General features: G+C 38.1%; 1 protein-coding gene across 4 annotated transcripts in view; it reads right to left on the reverse strand.

The window, feature by feature from the left end:
- Window positions 1–13,161, reverse strand: part of LOC131430356 (proclotting enzyme) — a 63,919-nt gene extending 50,758 nt beyond the window's left edge. For all 4 annotated transcript variants that reach the window (XM_058595263.1, XM_058595262.1, XM_058595264.1 and 1 more), the window contains exon 1: window positions 12,331–13,161. In XM_058595263.1, coding sequence (XP_058451246.1) covers window positions 12,331–12,364 — 34 coding nt within the window. In that variant the 5' untranslated portion in view covers window positions 12,365–13,161. The remainder of the gene's footprint in view (window positions 1–12,330) is intronic.
- Window positions 13,162–13,445: the final 284 nt, after the last annotated feature.

A 13,445-nucleotide genomic window follows, 5' to 3' on the forward strand; every position in this document is an offset into this window, starting at 1 on the left:
TTGAAATAAAAAAAAGAATACTGAAAGCGTCGCGACTTGAACCGAGAATCATTGGATCGCAAGCACGTCTGTTAATCGACCGAGCCACAGAAGCATGCATCTGCTTGGCTGGTAAAAGGTGCATTTGAATTCATACAGTCGCATCTGCTAGCAGAACGCAAGTTACAGTCGAAACCAGTAAAAGCAAAATAGCTCAGGTTGCGCTCTCATTTGCTTGTAAAGCTTGATTTGCATTGAATTCAGGAACTGAATTCAAAAACTAAATTTTGGAACTGAACTGAACACAACCTGGATTCTGGTCCACCTGAATTTTGAACTTAATTTCAGGTGAAGCATTTCGTTTCGGAATTCAGATTAAGAATTTAGTTCCAGAATACTGATTAGAAAAGATAAAACCTTGACTCTGGAACTGAATCCTAATTTTAGATTCTGGAACTAGATTTTTTGGACTTGGAATTTTGTGCCTTTTGTTCGTAATTTGAAAATTCTCTTTCTGGATCAAAATTCATAATTTTGAAACAAAATTCAAGATATGAATTCTAGATCTGGAATAAAATTTAAGATCTGAACTCAGAATCAGAGTTTTGAAACAGACTTCTGAACCTGAATTTAAATTCAGAATTTACTTCCTGAATTTAGTTCCCAAATTCTGTTTCTGAGATCATTTCCAGAATTCAGATTAGCATGCTGGAATTCGCAACTTGGGTTCTGGAGCTAGATTTTGCAGCTGTATTCAGTTCCTTATTCCAGGTTAATTAAATATCCAGTTCTAGAATAAAATTTTGATTCTGAAAATGAGTTATGCTCCAGAATTTTAGAACTACATTAATGAACTGATTACTTGATATGGATGCCGAACCTGAATTTTGCAATTAAATTCGGACCGTTACAATTCTGGAAGCGAAGCAGTAAAAGTTGCAAAGTTCACACATTTCGTCAATTAATACGAACGATTTTTGCTTTTAGGAAGTGTGAAAGAAGCATGTCCTCCAGTTATGACTCTGACATTACCCACCCGTCTTGTTTTACAGTGTTTACTGTCTGCATATAGGCTATATAATAGGCTAGAACATTTTTTGAGATACATGTTTTTGAAAATTTTCAACAAATTTTTGCTTGGATCCTACTCAAAAGAGACTGGTAACGAAATGGTAAACTCATGATGCTGATTAACTAGTTTGATGACGAAGAATTTTCTTGCCTAAAATAAGCCTCTAAAAAGCCACACATCCGACCACAATGTTGTGCCTTTTCATTTTTAACATCTATAATGCGTCGAATCCCGAAACAATCGCGTGTCCTACGTCAAAACATTTCTGCATTGAATTGTGGTTTTGTTCCTTGCTTGCTACGGAAAAGTATCAATTTCGCTTGTGAACCTTAAAATAAACTCTCACCAAATTTGGTTACATTTACCAATCAAACCAATGCTAAAAATAGATAACAGGTATGCGATAACCGCAACCGGTTTAAACCTCCCAACAGCCACATGACGACGAAACAACCCAACTGACGATGAACCATACGCGGATTCACCATCTCTGCATGTGAGGAAATACCATGAACCCAAAACCCCTCTCCAACAGACACACACAAAAAAAAACATCGTGAGTAATGATGGATAATGCAATCCAAGTAGGTACCAAATGTTACAAAATAGCGATCAAACAAAAACAAATTTGCACCATCAGCAAACAGTAGGCGGGCGGGTGCGAGAGTTTCTCCCACGAAAGGGAAGCGTTGCGTTATGGTGTGCAAATGCGGTGCGGTAATGCGAGGATTTAATAAGACAAAATGTGGGTCATGTATCGACAATTAAAGATTTTAATGTTATTTTTTTCTGTTCGCGCTACAGCTAGTAACAAGAAATAGTTGAAAAAATTCTAACGCTAAAAGTTCACTTTCACTTTGAGGTAGTAGGTATGTAACCTCTTCGACTTCAAGTGGTAGGCAGTGTGTTGAAACGGAATGAGGTGAATGGAATCAATATCAAAGCTGAGTCATGTCTGACGATTGCACACCGATGCCGGATGAAGGCTGTTTGATTTCCATGATACGACCTTCATGAAAATTAGGATTTTTATCTCTGTTTTCACTGACCGTTGATTATGGCCTTCTCTTCGATTTGATAAAAACAGCATACATTTGTTTAACTTTGCCGATTGAGTAACACCCGAACAGTGATTCATAATTATAGCGTTCGTTGAACATGTTTGATTGCCAGAAAATTTGGCCGATAAGGATGAAATGATTGAGTAAAGTAAAATTATGATCAAAAGCAAATTGGAAAACTTGTTTGCTACATTGTAGTGCCGTGCATAGCGCATAGCGTTCGGCGGTGGTCCAAAACGAATGAACAAATCGCAACAATTGGTTGTTTACAAGCGGCCTCTATAGTTTTCAGTCTATGAATTTCTTATATCAACACTTTAGACACTCTGTAAAAACACTGTATTTGTACTCTTCGTGTACGTTATTTTGTACTCAAAGAAAAAAATAATACGAGTGCGTTTTGTGAATCAGATGGGTACCAAATCGGCAGTTCCGTCATCAAGAATTTCTAGCTAACATCATTTGAATTTGCAAACAAAAATGTAATGTTCTACGGATAGAATTCTCAATAGACATCCAATTTCTAAACGCAATTTCAGAACTCCTTCCACAGTTATCAAATCAAATTTCGTTCAATAAGGTAAAGCTTACTTAACCGCATTTAACATTAAATTGAGTCAAAGAAACTCAACAGTTGAATACATATAATTTACTATTGAGAAGATATAACTTGCGAGCAGAGCTAATAAAAGTCATTTTTATTGACTAAAAAATAGACGAAAATGACAAGAAATTACTGTCACTCTCAGCTTCGCTTGCAAACTTAGAGAATGAAATCCATGTCCAGTCAATGACTTAAGCGGGACAATAGTTTCAAAATTGTGTTTTTTCTTTCATTTGCTCTTTCGGTCATTCGCAGTTTTCAGTGAAAATCCCATAGCATGCAGTGTCGATATTCAACCGAAGCTATGAGAATCGAAAATGACAGAAAAAGGTTTCACAATAACTTTTACCTGTTGGTGCTCGAATTTGTAGTAGTTTTGATTTCCAAAGAAGTTCTGGGATGTAATTATTTCGATTTGTCATATTTAGTCACTTTTTATAGCCAAGCGTCACAGACTTTCAATACATCGATGAAAGAGTAAGAATTGAAATCTTGCTGATGCTCCCTGCAGACCTTTGTTTGGTTTCATATTGTCATAGAGGAAAGAGTGACGTTGGCAATTATACTTTCTTTCAATGAGAAACGAAAATGTTTCGTCTCTATTCGTTTGTTCTGGTGTCGATCATTTACGTATGAGACAGCAAAGTATTGAAAATGAGGCTGTTGGATTCGATTCTTTCATTGAGAATTCTTGACAATTTTAAGCTCTGCTTACGAGTACAGGGTCCGGCACTCGAAGTGTAACCAATTAAAAAGGCCATAAATTCAGTTTGGAAAATTACTTTTACTTAATTCAAAGTACAAAATGTGTAAAAATAATACAAAATTCAGAATCAATTCACTTTTACTCGATATGACAACCTTTTACCATGACTTGATGACTTGAGAGAGCGAAGGAGTTGCTTCGTTTGGCCGAAAGCGGTCAATTTCCGAACATTGTATTTTCTGACGAGAAAATTTTTCCAATTGAGCAATTCGTAAACTCTCAAAACGATAGGGTTTACTTGACCGACCGTTTATACGAGAATTTGAGTCATCGATTGGCCACCAGGAGGCAGCACCCGCAACAGATAATGGTTTGGGCCGCTGTAACCGCAGATGGGCGCTCTCCAATCGTTTTCATCGAGCCTGGCGTCAAGGTAAATGCGACATATTATCGGGAAAGTATTCTGGAGGTTGCTTTGAAGCCGTGGGCAGACAAACATTTCAGTGGCAGACCATGGACGTTTCAGCAGGACTCGGCACCGTCTCACAAAGCTCGAGTGAACCAAGAATGGCTGAAAAACAACGTTCCGAACTTCATCACGTCCACACAATGGCTCTCGAATTCACCAGATGCGAATCCAATGGATTATTCTCTTTGGAGAGCAAAGTCCGAACTAAAAGATACACCAGTCTCGAGGCGCTGAAAAAAGTTATTGTCCGCGAGTGGGCCAAAATATCTGCAAGTCACATTCGGGCAAACGAAGCAACTCCTTCGCTCTCTCAAGTCATAAAGTCAAGGCAAAAGGTGATCGTATCGAGCAAAAGTGAATTGATTCTGAATTTTGTATTATTTTTACACATTTTGTACTTTGAATTAAGTAAAAGTAATTTTCCAAACTGAATTTATGGCCTTTTTAATTGGTTACACTTCGAGTGCCGGACCCTGTATGTAACGCATGGGCTGAAAAAGTCCCGGGCCTAACACATAGATGGCACTAGTTTTATTACAGTTACCTCTTTTCAGTTAATACTAACCTCTAAAAGACAGCTGTTAAGATTTCATGACATTTCTATTGATTAGTTTGTGAGTTATTGTGCTAAGAGTGACGCTCTTTTAGTTATTTTTAGAACAATGGATCAAAAACAATTTCGTGTTGCTTTTTGATGCGAAAAAATACCGTTCAAGCAAAGCAAGGGCTTGAAAAGTGTTCTAGAGACTCCGCCCCATCAGAAACAACAATAAAACCTAGGTTTGACATTATATGTATAGCATAATCAAAACGATCGTCCTCTGAGTGGACAGCAACGGATGAACCTTGTCCAAAGCACCCGAAAGCACAACAATCGACTGGAAAGGTTAGAGCCTCGGTATTTTGGGGTGTATGTGGTGTAATATTTATCGGCTATCTTTGAGAAAGGAAATACCGTTAACAGTGACTATTATATAGCGTATTGGAACGTTTGAAGGCTGAAATTGCAAAGAATCGATCGCATACGGCAAAAAAAATTGTTTCATCAAAACGGTACATTGTCATAAGTCAATCGAAACAATGGCAAAACTACATGAATTGAACTTCGAATTGCTCCCACATCCATCGTATACGCCAGATTTGGCTCCCAGCGACTGCTGGCTGTTCGCTGGTTTGCTGGTAATTATCATCAGTTGCCATCAATGATTATGACGAACTTCTACTCTCAACTTGAATAGCTTTTAAGCATATGAGGCAAAATTTGAACAGCTATCCACATTATCAGATCCGAATGGATTCCGAATCAATTCCGAATCGGTGAGAAATTTTCATTCAGAATTCTATGTGGAAATCATGTGGAATTCCGAATCAATTCCAACTCCAGTGCAACAACCGATTTCCAATGAATTTCGCCTACAAACGGTTGATTCGGAAATCTGTCGGAATTGAGTGAGAAGACTGAATTGTCAATTCGTCTTCTTCTCCTTCTTTTCCGATTTTGCACGTTTTCTTGCTGATTTTCAGTTTATTTTTAAATGAAAACATTACATAACTGAATATACAAATTTAAATCTTCATGTTCTTCGGATAAACAGAACTAGTAAATAACCAGTTCTTCTTAGAATTCCAACATAATCTGTTGAAATTCGCTGGAAATTAACAAAACTTAAGTCAGCATCATCCATTCCTCTATTTGGAGTGTAGTGAAATGGCTTAAGGGCTGAGGACAGTACCGTAAAGTGGTAGGTTTTTTGCTATTTTCCCGTTTCAAATTAAATTTTCTTGGAAACGGTGCAGAACATAGAAAAACCACCTGACAATGTCTTCGAAATTTAGTTGAAAATATTCTGTGAAATTTTCAGAATGATTCATTGAGTTAGGCGGTCGTGTTGTATTTTTTTCTGACTGAGGAACTGCTGAAAATTGGAACACTCGGAAATGCATACCTCTACTCGTTCATCGAGTATCTCGGCTTTGAAGGCTTTTATCATAAATCTACCGTGACAAAGTCTAGATAATTTAGTTTAGATGCGATTAGTACATAAAAACATATATGTTATCGCGAGAAAAATAAAGTCTTGTATTTTGCTGTGAAACAAAGTCAGTTTCAATGCATCCGCCATTTTTTAAGCTTTGGTTTCCTGATAGCATTCTGAAAATGGAGAGAGAAATAAAATTGGCTCGACAAGGCTGCCAAACACACAGACATTCAATCTTTGTGAAAGTTGAATATTTTTTCATTGTTCATTGGAATCTATGTAATGTCCAACCCATACGATAGATTAATGTGATAAAACTTCTCATCAAAATAATAAAATGTATGCTGGCAACCCGGTACAGTTTACTCATATACGAGAGAGTACAAGAGAAATACGATGCGCAAAGGGAATTGAGCTAGCCACGTGGTCGATTTAAAACTCAACACGTGGCCCTCTGTCCTCAGACCTTAAGGCGCCTAAATTTTACACTAACACCTTCATAAAATGAGCGAATATTCAATGACATTTATAATGTCACTGTCAATCGGGTTGATCGAGCAGCCAACTCAGGCGAAAATCCTAGCACTGAACCGATCGAGCACTGAAAAATCATACAGTCGAGTAAGAATTCAATACGCATTCCGTCATTACGATAATGTGGTTGCTTTATTTTGTCTGATAATGAGTAAAATCTCACTCGTTTTGGAGTAACTTTTTCTCAGCGCGTATAATATATGTTTTTTTTTTAATTTCCACTGAACAAATCAACGGAATAAGAAGTTACGCAAGTGTTTTCGTTGAATTGGCTGGTTCCCACTTGTACGCGACGAACCTTTTTTTTTTTATTTTGCTCGCTTAACCTAACAAAACTAAGTTATCGTTCAGTCTTTGCACAAACCTATCAACCATCAAAAGAATGAACGGACGGCTCTGAAGAACTCGACCGTCCCACGACAAAAGGGCCTAACTGCAAATTACAGTTTCTCTTGGTTTACTTTTTCTTTCACGATTTACCGAACTGATTTCATATTTGACACTTTACTCTTCGCAAAACTTTCAAGGTAAAACTACAAGCTTTCGATTTATATTGGAAATTTTAGAGAATTTGCAATAATGGCTCCGTAATTATCAAAAGAGAAAGTAAACAAAGAGAGGCTCTCATCTGCAGTTAGGCCCTTTTGTCGTGGGACTATCGAACTAGTTCTTTCAATAAAATTCTGCAGTGCTAAACGGTTCTTTGAAATGAACTATTTTGCGCATCTTGATGTAGCATGCAGGATACATATATTTTTATCTCTTGAAATCAAGATACCCACAACTTTATCTCATAATACGATAGTGATTATATTAACCTGGTCTGAAGATTTCTCAAGTTTGCTAAACATGTTCAACAAGAGAATGATGCTTTTTTGACAGCTGCCGGATTCCAGACAATCTTCTGTCTGTGGCCAGAATCTAGAGATGCGCAATCCGTTCGCGGAACTCCGTTCAAAGGAACTATTTCTTCTAAAAGAATGATTGAACAAAAGAACAAAGTTGAAGGACGATAGTTCTCTAATCTTTTCAAAAGAAATAAAACTGACTGAATTCAAAAACAAAGTGTATTAAAAACTGTTGATTTCGAAATGGTCGCAGTGTTTAAGATTGCAGTAGAAATTGAAAAGTGCACAAAAGTGAATGATAGGTAATTTAAATATGTACAAATACGGCAAATGACCATGAACGGTTAAAGTCGTTAATAATATAAAGCAATACATAAAAAAAAATCACTGTGTTCACTATCAAGGGCTGAGACCAGTGTGTTTTAGGGTTGTTTAGAGGGCTATTTTCACGCTTCAAATCTGATTTTCTCAGAAACAGTGACGAGTATATAAAAATCCTACTAACAATCTCTTAGAAAATTAGTTTAGATTATTCTCTGAAAATTTCAAAATGATTCATTGACTTTAGCGGTCGGGAAAGTCTCTTTTCTGAAGGAAGAATTGCATAGCTGAAAACGCCGTCTTTCTATCTATCCTGACAATGTCTAGATAATTCAATTAAATTAGTGCATAAAAACATACATGTTTACTTTTCTTTACGTTTCGTCTTAGACTCGTCAGTGCAGAGCAGTTCAAACGTAAACGTAAAGAAAAGTAAAAACGTTTATGTGCCCTTAGCACAAACTTAGATTAACCCCTAAATGAACACATATGTTGTCGTAATAAAAATGAAGTGAATGTTATTTTTGTGACGGTAAGTTGATTTCTATGGCGGCGCCATTTTGTCGTGAATACGACCTACTTTACTATGGGGTGCCTTTTCAAAATTAGCCATATGGAAGAATGGGCAGAACTTAATCGTGAATATCTCGACTTGTATTAACGGTAGCAACATAATTATTTCACCATTTCATCAAAAATATGATTAGGAATTTAGGAGGAAAACTCTTTACTTTTGCTTGGATTTTTCGCGCAAGGACGACAATTTTGAGGTAGTCAGGCACATATCTTCAACTGACTGCGTATAAAAGGGGAACCGTGGTCAAAAATCGATAATTTCTTCTTGTGCGTTGGACGGAAGCAGACGTCGTGGGACCAGCAGCTTCGGAGAGTGCACCTTCTGCGTGGTTAAAAACCTCAAACGCTCAGGTCGTGCTCTCATTTGGACTTCAGCCGTCAGGTGGAGCAGTCGTCAATGAAAGCAGACCTTTAGCGTTGTACAAAACCTCAAACGCTCAGGTCGCAGTGCCAGTTTCCCTTCGAAGAAGATCGATTGCATCATCTTGTTGGTGGTCTTTGGCATTGGAGAAAAATACAACGGGAAATGGTCAACAATGTGGAACATCATGCAAAATCAGACTGGCTTTAAATGTTACCTAAAGAACTAGCAGGTGTACAACTTTGCTTCCGCCGTTTTTTTTTCTAAAATTAAAAGCTCTATTGCGAAATAGTGCTTACAGATGTATTAGTCAAAGTATTATCCGTCGCTAGTGACAACTTTCTTCCATTTTTCCGGCAATTTTCGGATCCTGGCTCAAAAAAAGGATTGCTCTTTTGACGCTATCCATTTTTCCAACTCTTCGAAGGTATGAAAATGTTGATCTGACTGGCCGTGTGCCATCGAACGGAATAGGTGGAAGTCAGAAGGGGCGACATTTGGAGAATACGGCGCGTGGGGCAAGACTTCCCATTTCAGCGTTTCCAGGTACTTTTTGACCACTTTTGCGACGTGAGGCCGAGCATTGTCGTGTTAGAGGATGACTTTGTCATGTCGCTCTTGATACTGTGGCCGCTTTACTTTTAGCGCGCGACTAAGGCGCATCAGTTGCGTTCGGTTGTGATCTCCTGTGATGGGTTTGGCGAGAATCTTCATCAATGCTTCTAGTTGTTCATCTTTGAAGGTTTTTTCTCTACCACCATGTTTGTTTTCGACATCTAAATCACCATTTTTAAAACGTTGAAACCACTCCCGACACGTTCTTTTACTCAGAGCAGCATCACCGTAAGTTTCTGAGAGCATCCGATGCTTCAGCTGCATTTTTTTCGAATTGTAACAGAAAAGTAAAACTTCTCGCAAATGGCGAGAATTGGGCACATAAACAGACATTTTCGAGCGTGAAAAATACGAAAACAAGAACAACTGTCACTGAAACGGCGATGACAATTTGTTAGGCACTATACACACTCACTTTAAAGGCATTATCATTTATGTATTTTAACCAGCCTCAGCCGGTACAGCCACCTATCGGAAAACGGCGGAAGCAAAGTTGTACACCTGTTATAAAGATTGCTTCTTTGTAAATCGAAAATTAAAATTAGCAGTGCAGTGCAAATCTAAGATATGCTCAGCTTTTTTTGCAATTTTCACAGTTCTAAATTCGCAACAGTGTTCAAAATCGATTATATCCAATCAGTGTTTAATATCTTATAAAATTATACAATTTGGCCCTTCACGCACGCCTTCACAAAAGGTTCTATCCAAAACCACCAATATTTTATTATAAAGAACTATACTGAAGAACGGTTCAGGAGTTCTAGTTCTTTCGTTGGAACTATCAAATTCTGAACGCTTCTTTGAAATGGACTGTTTTGGCCATCTCTATCACAATCTCTCACAACCAGGATTTGGCAGTGATAAAAATTTCTGGAAACACCGAAACCACAGAAAACGGCCCAGTAGAGATTTCAATGTGTGTAAATTTAACGATTGTTTTAAAAAGCAATCACCAAGTAGCAATTCTCCTGTAGAGGCGCTTTGAGCAGCCCAGTAATCCCTTATGGGCCTCTTGTGTTCGAACTTGCATACAAAAGGTAATTCATGTGTACAAAGACTTTTTTTCCTAAAAATTCAAGTAAAGACTGTCCCAGAAATGGTTCAGAATCTGTCAATTTTTATGGCTGCGTCCTGTTGTTTACACTCTTCTCTAATCACTTGTGCAGTTGTTTATTCGTTTTCATTAGTTTGTTTCGAAATGCGTGGACTTTCAGCAGGACAACGTCGAAAAATTGTGTACAAATGGTGCACAGAACGCGGACTGTCACTCAGAAAGATAGCAAAAATGGAAGGAGTAAGTGAAAAAGCCGTGCGAAATGCAATCAGGAAGTTCGGTGAGAATAACACCTTTGAGGATAAACCGAAAACGGGTCGAAAAACAGGTCCTGCTAACCCTCAGTTGGATAAACGTATACTGAAGGCGTTCGATCAAAAGAAGGAGGTTTCAGTTCGGGATGTGGCCAAAAAAGTGGGCACTTCGAAGTCAAATGTTCTTCGTGCTAAAGAACGTTTGAATCTTCGAACCTATAAGAAGCAGAAACAACCAAAACGTAGTCCGAAACAAGAAGCATCGATCAGGCCGAGGGTTCGAGAGCTGTACAATACGATTCTTGCTGGAAATTTGAACTGCATAATCATGGACGACGAAACCTACGTGAAACTCGATTACAAATCATTGCCGGGACCACAATATTATCAGTATATCGAATAAAATTTCAATATCTAACACTTGTGAAGTATTTACAGCGAAATCAAAGTGCGTCCATACTTTCTGGGACAGTCTTTACATTTCTTTTTAGGAGATTAACAAAACACCGCATAAATTCAGAAATTCATATAAAAACATAGAACATAGAAAAAACTACGAATTTGTTCAAAATCTGTGAAATACAAAACGCAAATGCACACGAAAAATCACAATTTAAGAAAATCGTTTAAAATAAAAGAAATTCTTAAAAAAATGAATGCATAAAGAAAGACCAGAGCCAAAGCACCCCGATAAAAGCAGAATAGGATAAATTCGCTGAACAATTGCATGAAAAACCGCATAGCTTCGTATATTAGCATTTGAAAATCTCATAACTCTGAAAATTCTTCTTCATACTATGTTCACACCGGCAAAAAATAACATGTTTTAGCTATCTGTCAAAATGGAAAATTAAACCAAATGCAGCAAAAACGCAATTAATTATCTTTCCTCATAAGCCAAAAGCTTCTTTTCTTAAACCAAACAATAATCACATTCTCAAATTGAATGGCTTGGAATTGACATGGTCTGATCAAGCTTAACACTTAGGTTTAACGTATGACAAAAAACTCACTTTCAAGGATCACATTTGGTCAAGTTGTTGTTCCACCAGGAAGAAAACGCTTCAAAGGATTCAGAATAAAATTCTGAAAATGATTTTGAAGCGTCCTCCCTGGTTTAGTACAAATGTGTTACACAAACTCACAAATATAGAACCATTAGATGTAATGTCACATAATATTATAAGCAAATTCCGACAAAAATCGATGCATTCTTCAATTGAATCGATTCGCTCTCTGTATTAGTTAGTAAGTTAGTATATAAGTTTCTTTTCCCCATTACACAATACAAGTAGGTTTAGAATTTTCCCTACGCAAAAATCTCAGAATTGCGGAAGCAAATAATGTCCTCATGGTAATAACCAAATCATACATATAATAGGGCTGAAAAGTCACCACTTGTGGCTGAATTTAAATCTTAATAATTTAATTTAAACTCATATTCCAATAAATAGTTTTTTAAAAAACATGTTTTAACGATAGTAATATAAAGTTAAAACCGCACTGTTCACACTAAGATTATAAGTTGAATTGTTGGATGGCATAGCTGCAGTTTAATTTGAACCTGCTATGCACTGATGAGTCGAAGACGAATTGAAATGGATCAAATGCTTTTTTCCCCAGAACGTCTTTAAGTTTATCTACTGCAAAGCTACTAGCTCAGATTCTTTCCCCAAACATAGTTAAACGATAATTTTCCTTTCTTTCTCACAACGAAAAAAAGAATTTCGGGGTTTTGTGCACGCAAACAAACCCACAAAAGTTTCACCAGGTGACTGACGTTGACTGGCCAAACCGCAGTCGTTGGAAGAACTGGCCGCTTTTGTATTCGGTTTGTGGCATAATTGCAGTTTTTTTTTATCGATCGATTCGATCGTATGTGCTTTTGTGAATTTACCAGTTATTGAAACGTTAATCCAGTTTGGCTTCATTTTCCTCCGGTTTTTCGCGCCAAAGTATTTCGTTCACCTTCAAGTCCGTGTCTCCGCTCGGTATCAAATCCGTTCGCTTGCGGATGCTGTTTATGTAACTGCACCAAAACAACAAAACACAAAAGTCGACGATTTCCGTCACTGTAAGCAGCCTGAATCGAATTTTATCACGAATAAAAAACAAACTCGGAGATCTTTCGAACTCCTTCCACAAGTCGTTTCGGTTTTTTTTCTGCTGCGTCAGGAACAAAAAAGGTTTCTTCGATGCCCTCCGAAACTAGTTACATCTTCTCACCAACGAGAAAGAAAAAAAAACGGTACAAAAGGCAAATCAAGAGATGTTTATTGCCTTTCGTTACTTCTTTAAAAAACCATATTACACAACCGACCGTCGTAGGGGCACTACTTGAATAATCTCCCTTCGTCTTTCATCACACGACGCACGCGCGCATTGTTCTTCGGTTGACAAATTGCTTCACCTCAACTTGCTCGACGAAGAAAGTAACACTTTATGGATCGTTATGCTTATTTTTTTCCTGTTTGTATTATGATCACACGTCCCAGCAGGAAGTCACTCGAGCCAACACGGCTAACCAGCAGAAGAAGACGTAGAAAAAAAATCCGACGACCGCCGTGGTTCAGAGCCAGTTCGAAACTGATCGAAACAACCCCAAAACCGCGTAAGGTTAAGCCTTTCCACTAAGTGCTTTCGGTTCCGATGGGCAGTGCAGTGGCAAACGGCGGTAAGGATTAACTGACGGACTCTGTCAGCGAATGGCGATGGTCTGCTACGCGACGCGATCGGATCGTATCTAAGCTAAGCCCCAACGGAGACGGGTTCGTCGCCTGCTGCCGGTACCTGAAGTCACCGCACTGGGGGAAAAAAGTGGGAAAAAAGCTAAAAAGCTCGTCGGATACCACACACAAGGCTTCATACACAGACAAGGCAGCGCGGTGGCACGCTTCGAGCCGAAACGAAGAAAACGAAAACGAAAAATACTAGCTAGCGCATGGAAAAACGACGATGTGGTAATAATGTGCCGTGCCGCTCCCACCATGGAGAGTGTAAAAGCCGGCCGAA

This window comes from Malaya genurostris, chromosome 2, assembly GCF_030247185.1.
Source record: "Malaya genurostris strain Urasoe2022 chromosome 2, Malgen_1.1, whole genome shotgun sequence".
NCBI lineage: Eukaryota > Metazoa > Arthropoda > Insecta > Diptera > Culicidae > Malaya > Malaya genurostris.